Below are 7,931 nucleotides of genomic sequence, written 5' to 3' on the forward strand. Positions count from 1 at the left end.
CATGGGATTCAAGGTGATTTAGCAGTTTGGATCAGAAATTGGCTAGCTGGAAGAAGACAAAGGGTGGTGGTTGATGGGAAATGTTCAGACTGGTGTCCAGTTACTAGTGGTGTACCACATGGATCTGTTTTGGGGCCACTGCTGTTTGTCATTTTTATAAATGACCTGGAGGAGGGTGTACAAGGATGGGTGAGTAAATTTGCAGATGACACTGAAGTCAGTGGAATTGTGGACAGTGCAGAAGGATGTTACAAGTTACAGAGGGACATTGATAAGCTGCAGAGCTGGGCTGACAGGTGGCAAATGGAGTTTAATGCAGAAAAGTGTGAGGTGATCCATTTTGGAAGGAATAACAGGAAGACAGAGTACTGTGCTAATGGTACGATTCTTGGTAGTGTGGACGATCTCGGTGTCCATGTACATAGATCCCTGAAAGTTGCCACCCAGGTTGAGAGGGTTGTTAAGAAGCCGTACAGTGTGTTCGCTTTTATTGGTACAGGGATTGAGTTTTGGAGCCATGAGGTCATGTTGCAGCTGTGCAAAACTCTGGTGCGGCCGCATTTGGAGTATTGCGTGCAGTTCTGGTCGCCACATTATAGGAAGGATGTGGAAGCATTGGAAAGGGTGCAGAGGAGATTTACCAGGATGTTGCCTGGTATGGAGAGAAGATCTTATGAGGAAAGACTGAGGGACGTGAGGCTGTTTTCGTTAGAGAGAAGATGGTTAAGAGTTGACTTAATTGAGGCATACAAGATGATCAGAGGATTAGATAGGGTGGACAGTGAGAGCTTTTTTCCTCGGATGGTGATGTCTAGCACGAGGGGACATAGCTTTAAATTGAGGGGAGATAGATAGAGGACAGATGTCAGAGGTAGGTTCTTTACTCAGAGAGTAATAAGGGCGTGGAATGCCCTGCCTACAACAGTCGTGGACTCGCAAACACTAAACGCATTCAAATGGTCATTGGATAGGCATATGGACGATAAGGGAATAGTGCATGATGGGCTTTAGAGGGGTTTCACAGGTCGGCACACATCGAGGGCCGAAGGGCCTGTACTGCGCTGTAATGTTCTCTGTTCTATGGTTCAGTCCTCAATGTTATTAACAGAAAAATCCAATCACTGTAGTTAGTTGTGAACTTGCTGGTGTGTCAACAGGCTGGATGACTGGGTGAATCCCTTCCCACACTCTGAGCAGGTGAATGGCCTTATCACACTGTGAACATGTTGGTGTTTGGTGAGGTTAAAAGACGTCTTGAACCCAGTCCCACAGTGAGAGCACCTGAACAGTTTCTCGTCAGTGTGAACACGTTGATGGAATATCAGGTTCCTGGAACTCTTAAAAGACTTCCTGCAGTCTGAGCATTTGAAACGGTTCTCATCAGTGTGAACTGTTTGATGGGACATCAGTTCCGAGGAACCTTTAAAGCACTTCCTACAGTCTGGGCATTTAAAAGGTTTGTCATCAGTGTGAACTCTTTGATGGGACATCAGTTCAGAGGAACGTTTAAAGCACTTCCCGCAATCTGGGCATTTAAAAGGTTTCTCGTCAGTGTGAACTCGTTGATGAGATATCAATTGAGAGGAACGTTTAAAGCACTTCCAGCAGTCTGGACATTTAAAGGGTCTCTCATCAGTGTGAATTTGTTGATGGGACATGAGATCCGAGGAACGTTTATAGCACTTCTCACAGTCTGGGCATTTAAAAGGTTTCTCATCAGTGTGAACTCGTTGATGGGACATCAGTTCACTGGAACTTTTAAAGCACTTCCCACAGTCTGGGCATTTAAACGGTCTCTCATCAGTGTGAACCCGTCGATGGGCCATCAGGTCCGAGGAACTTTTAAAGGACTTCCCGCAGTCTGGACATTTAAAAGGTCTCTCATCAGTGTGAACTCGTTGATGGGCTATCAGGTTCCCGGAGCTTTTAAAGCACTTCAAACAGTCTGGGCATTGAAAAGGTCTCTCATCAGTGTGAACCTGGTGATGGGACACCAGGTTCCTGGAACTTTTAAAGAACTTCCCACAGTCTGGGCATTGAAAAGGTCTCTCATCAGTGTGAACTTGTTGATGGGACATCAATTCCCAGGAACTTTTAAAGCACTTCCTGCAGTCTGGACATTTAAAAGGCTTCTCATCTGTGTGAACTCGTTGATGGGTCATTAGTTCCCAAGAAGTTTAATCACTTCCCAGTCGGAACATTTAAACGGTCTCTCATCAGTGTGAACTCACTGGTGTATCACCAGGAGCGAGATGTGGTGAATCCCTTCCGACACTGGCAAGCAGGTGAATGGTTTCTCCCCAGTCTGAACCCGCTAGTCTTGCAGTTGGTAGAATGGTTTAACGAATCTCTTCCCACACTCAGGGCAAATGAATGGTCGCTCACCAGTGTGACACTGTTGATGAACTTCTAGGATTGATGGTGATTGAATCCCTTCCCACAATCCTCACATTTCAGTAATTGCTTCCCATTGTGACTGTATTTATGGCTTCATCGGTCAAATAATCAGCTGAATCCTCGTCCACACACAGAGCATTCGTACAATATCTCCCCACTGTGAACGGTGCTTTTTTCCTTTCATGTACAAAATCTGATGATATTCCGGTTACAATAAATTGGACGACTCTGTCAGATCCTGATGTTTGATTTCAGTTTCCCGACTACAATGCCTCCACTTCTGATACCCTGTAAAATTGATTTAAAACAGAAAAAAGGAGTGAGTGCGAACCCACAAAAACACAAATGCTTGTGAAATTGAGTTGAATGAATCTGGTCATTTGTGGGGACGACACGAGGAAAAAGTGACCTTGAAAGCTGCCGGATTGTTGTAAAAACCCACCTAGTTCATTAATATACTTCAGGGGAGGGAACCAGTCACCTGTTCTGGCCCTATACAAGACTGGGGCTTTGATGTGATAGGGAAAGGTGAGCGAGGTTAAGGGATGTGGGAGAAGAGGCGGAGGAGAGGAATTCTATATATATACAACCAGACAGAATCTCCCAAACCCTCAACCTCCACCATATGGAAAGACCAGGTTTGCGTGTGTATGTGAACACCATCACCTCCAAGCCACACACCATCCCTCTCCTTGGAATTGAGACCTCACACTGTATATATTTTGAAAATACTTCTTGATAACCTCTAATATTTGATAACATTTTATAAGCTGGACAAAGATCTTGTTCTGTTTTTTAAAATGGCTGAATCTACCTCTGCCTGTGACCCCTGAACAAAAGGAATTATCTGGGATTAGCAAAGAAATTCACATTAATTCTGAAGACATTTTGATTGTAGACTCTGGAACCCATGTGAGACACAATTATTCTCTGTGATCTCTGCACTGTAAATGTTTCTTTTCTCTGTCTGTCTTTTGCATATGTTCAGACCTTCTTACCTCGTTTTGAGTGTAAATAAACTAACCCTTTGAGTTCATATTAGCTCAATGGATTAGGAAATCCATCATTGATCATAAAGGAGGAATCAAATCAAAAACATCTTTCTGTCTACAGGGGGGCGGCAGGATGATTAGCACTACTGCCTCACAGCGCCAAGGAACCAGGTTCAATTCCAGCCTCGAATCAGTGTCTGTGTGGAGTTTGTACATTTTCGCCACGTGTCTGCATAGATTTTCTCCAGGTGTTCCTGTTTCCTGCCACAGTCCAAAGATGTGCGGGTTTGGTGGATTGGCCATGCTAAATAGCTCCTTAGTCTCCAGGGGTCTGCTTTTGTATCCAGGGATGAGCAGGTTAGATTATGGGAATACGGGGAGAGGACATGATGGATGGGGGAGTGGACATTGGTAGAATACTTATTCGAAGGGTTTGTGCAAGCTCGATGGGCAGAATGGCCTCCTTCTGCACTGCAGGGATTTTGCGATCAAAATAGATGGTGAGGGGAGAAATCATTGAGGTTTACATTAATACCCCCTCCTGCCCTAACATATGCCAGTAACATCGCTCGACATGGCCCTGTCTTAGCTTGTGTTTCTGAAACTTTCATGCATTTCATGTTTACTCACAACAAATCTTATTCATCCAGCACCCGTGCTCACTGACCTACAATGACTCCTGGTTCAGGAGTACCAACATTTTAAAATTCTGATCCTTGTTTTCCTCCATGGTTTTGACCATTCCTATCTTTGTAATCTCCTCTCGCCACACACCTTGCCAGATCTCTAAACTCATCTAATTCTGGCCTCTTGAACATTCCTGATTTTAATCACTCCACCATTAGTGACACTTTTTTCATTTGCCTCGGCCCCAAGCTCTGGAAGTGGGAAACCTTGTCCACAATCTGCATCTGAAGTGCTGTAACCTGACCAGATGCTGGAAACGGACTGGAAATCAGCAGCTAGTTTATTTTTGAGTCACAGACTCAAATAGCACAGAAAAGGCCCATCGGGTCTGTGCAGGTCAAAAACAACCACATAACTTATTCTAATACCATTTTCCAGCACTGTCCCATAGCCTTATATGCCTTGGCATCACAAGTGCACATCTAAATACTTCTTAAATGTTATACAGGTCTCTGCCTCCACCACCCTTTCAGGCAGCGAGTTCCAAACTGCCACCATTCGCTGGGTAAAAATGTTTTTCCTCACATCCGTTCTAAGCCTTCTGTCCCTGGTCTCTGGTCATTGATCCCTCCACCATGGGGAAAAGTTTTTTCCTGACGACTCTATTTGATTTGATTTGATTTATTGTCACATGTACCGAAGTACAGTGAAAAGTATTTGAAAAGTATTTTTCTGCGGCTGAGGGAATGTACACAGTGCGTACATAGTAGTCACAAGAATAATCAACAGGGAACATTGACAAATGGTACATCGACAAAACAGTGATTGGTTACAGTGCGGAACAAGGGGCCAAACAAAGCACATACATGAGAAAGATATGTGCATATGCCCTATATAAGCAATCTATGCCCTATATAATTTTATACATCTCAATCGTATGCCCCCAAGTTTCCTGTACCCTTAGGAAAGCAACCCCAGTCGATCCAGTCTCTCTTCATAACTAAAACTCTCCAGCCCAGGCAACATCCTGGTAAATCCCCTCTGCACCCTTTCAAGGTCTATCACTTACATCCTATAATGTGATTCCAGAACTGCACACAATACTCTAGCTGTGCCCTAATCAACGTTTTATCCAGCATAATCTCCCTGCTCTTAAACTCAATGCCTCGGCTAATAAAGGCAAGTATGCTATGGGCCTTCTTACCCACTGTGTCCACCTGCTCTGGTACTGGTGTACATGCACACCAAGGTCCCTCTGATCCTCGGTGCTTACCAGGGTCTTGATATTTATCATCTATTCCCTTGCCTTGTTTGTCCTTGCCTTGTTTGTCACCTCACACTTATCCAGATTGAATTCCATTTGCCACTGACCAGCCCCTCTATATCATCCTTACTATGTACCACCCCACCAATTTTAGTATTATCTGCAAACCTACTGATCAACCCTCCTACATTTACATCTGAATATGTTTTATAACCACAAACAGCAAGGAACCCAACACTGATCACTGCAGGACCCCGGAAAACAGGCTTCTAGTCAAAAAAACAGCCCTCGACCATCACCCTCTGCTTCCTGCCACTCAGACAATGAAGGATCCAATATCCAAATTTCCTTGGATCCCATGGGCTCGAGACCTAATCAAAAGCCTTGCTGAAGTCCAAGTAGACTACGTCAAATGCCTTTCCCTCATCTGGTCACCTCTTCAAAAAATTTAATCAAGTTGGTCAGACGTGACCTCCCCTGAACAAAACCATGCTGACTGTTCTTGATTAATCCCTGCCTCTCCAATGCAGATTAATTCTGTCTCTCAGAATTGCTTCCAATAGTTTCCCCAGCACGGAGGTTAGCCTGACTGGCCTGTAGTTTCCTGGTTTATCCCTTCCTCCTTTCTGGAATAATGGTACCACATTGATCCTCCAGTCCTCCGGCACGTCTCCTGTGGCCAGAGCGGAATGGAAAATTACCCCCGCTATTTTCTGACTTGCCTCATTCAAAAGCTTTGGATACATTTCTTCTGGCCCTGGATAGCTGTCGACTTTTAAGCCTGCCAGAACACTCAGAACCTTCTCTCTGTCTACTTTGATCTCTTTAGTTTTACCACAGTCATTCTCTCTGATTTCTATGCCCACACCATTCTTCTCACAAGTGGACACCGGCAAAAAGTATTAATTTAGAACCCTACCTACGTTCGTCAGTCCACACACAGATGACCACCATGATCCTCAATGAACCCTACTCTTTCCCTCGTTATCCTTTCACCCTTAACGTACTTGTAAAACAAGGTAGAATTTTCTTTTATCTGAGCTGCCAGCATGCTTTCATGTCTTCTTTTTGCTCTCCTAATTTGCTCTTTAGGTTTCTTCTTGCATATTTTATGCGCCTCTAGGGCTTCTGTTGTTTTGAGCCCTCGATATCTGCCATAAGGCTCCCTTTCTCTCCTGATCCAATGCTGTATATGTCTTCATATGCAAGGTTCATTGAATTTTTTGGTTGTATCCTTTTTCCTGATTGGAGCATGTTGGCACTGTACTCTCCCTATATCCTTCTTGAATACGTCTGCTCCCTGTCCAGTCTGGCCAAATCATGTCTGATCTTATTAAATCGTCCTTCTCCAGGACGATCGCAGGCCCACCATTGTCCTTTTCCATAACAATCTTGAATCTAATGGAGTTACGATCACTGTCTGCAAAATGTTCCCCCATTGACTCTTCAACCACTTGCCCAGCTTTGTTCCTGAAAGTTACGTCCTGGACCTCTCTTGTCGATCCTTCTACGTACTGGCTTTAAAGGTTCTCCTGGATGCATTTTGAAAATCCACCCCCTCTAAACCTTTCACACTATGGCTACTCCAGTTAATTTTAGGATCCCCTTAATATTGGGAAAGTTGAAATCCCCCACTGTCACGACACTATTACTTTCTCCTTATTGGCTAGAGCAGACCTTTGGATCTGAATGGCCTCTTTCTGCACCGTCACATTTCTATTATTCCAGAAGATTGAAGAAAAATCGCCCCAAATAAACATGCTCCGGACTGTACATCCCCCACACAAAGCGGTTGTCACGCATGCGCCCTGCTGCACACTGTGCGGTGGGAATAGGGTTGCTGCGAACTCCGATCCATAACTGGGGGGAAAAATCTGTGGCCCCGCCAGATGAAACCGTGGACCGGAAAATTATTTTTCGGACAGTTGTTTACAGAACATATCTACGAACTCTCTCCATCCACCTGCCGGATCCGTAACCTCCTCCGTCCTGTCATGGCACGCACTTACCAACTCCACAACACGTCATCATCTTTCCGACGCCATTACTCACACTGCGCATGCTCCACGTCCAACCGGGCCCGCCCCTCATTCACTCCGATTGGTTGGCGGACCTGTCATTCCCGCCCACTCCTACCGTCCCGCCCATTTTTATTTCTATCAATTTATTTTCATTTCCTCTATTGATCTGTTTCTCCTCACTATTGTTCCCCCAAGTTATGTATGGGCCATTTTCCTTGTTGCCCTTTGACACACTGCTTAACTTTGTTCTGCCAGTAATACATTCTCTTTATGTGCCACTATCAGTAGCCTTCTTAGCCTTGATCACCCTAATTTACATTCCCTTTGACTTCATGTCCACAGCATCTATGTCAATCTGCACCTTTGGGCGGCACGGTAGCCCAGTGGTTAGCACTGTTGCTTCACAGCGCCAGGAACCTAGATTCGATTCCCAGCTTGGGTCACTGTGCAGAGTCTGCGCATTCTCCCCTTGTCTGCGTGGGTTTCCTCCAGATGCTCCGGTTTCCTCCCACTCGTCCCGAAAGACATGCTTTTAGGTCATTTAGGCATTCTGAATTCTCCCTCTGTCTACCCGAACAGGCGCTTTCACAGTAACGTCATTGCAATGTAGGCCTACTTGTGACAATAAAG

The 7,931-nt window shown here is 44.9% G+C and overlaps 1 protein-coding gene across 5 annotated transcripts; it reads right to left on the reverse strand.

Moving 5' to 3' along the window:
- Nucleotides 1-966: 966 nt before the first annotated feature.
- On the reverse strand, nt 967-7,333 carry LOC119951459 (zinc finger protein 271-like). 5 transcript variants are annotated; one of them, XM_038774664.1, is made up of 2 exons: nt 7,290-7,333; nt 967-2,685 (listed from the first exon to the last, which is right to left on the reverse strand). In XM_038774664.1, exon 2 carries the CDS (start codon nt 2,160-2,162, stop codon nt 1,128-1,130), a length of 1,035 nt encoding a protein of 344 aa, XP_038630592.1. In that variant the 5' UTR covers nt 2,163-2,685; nt 7,290-7,333; the 3' UTR covers nt 967-1,127. The 5 variants fall into 5 exon arrangements, with proteins under 5 accessions (XP_038630592.1, XP_038630595.1, XP_038630593.1 ...); XM_038774667.1 differs by lacking the exon at nt 7,290-7,333 and adding an exon at nt 7,244-7,273; XM_038774665.1 differs by lacking the exon at nt 7,290-7,333 and adding an exon at nt 7,214-7,272.
- Between the last annotated feature and the right edge of the window lie 598 nt (nt 7,334-7,931).

The sequence above is a fragment of the Scyliorhinus canicula genome, chromosome 17, assembly GCF_902713615.1.
Source record: "Scyliorhinus canicula chromosome 17, sScyCan1.1, whole genome shotgun sequence".
Taxonomy (NCBI): Eukaryota; Metazoa; Chordata; class Chondrichthyes; order Carcharhiniformes; family Scyliorhinidae; genus Scyliorhinus; species Scyliorhinus canicula.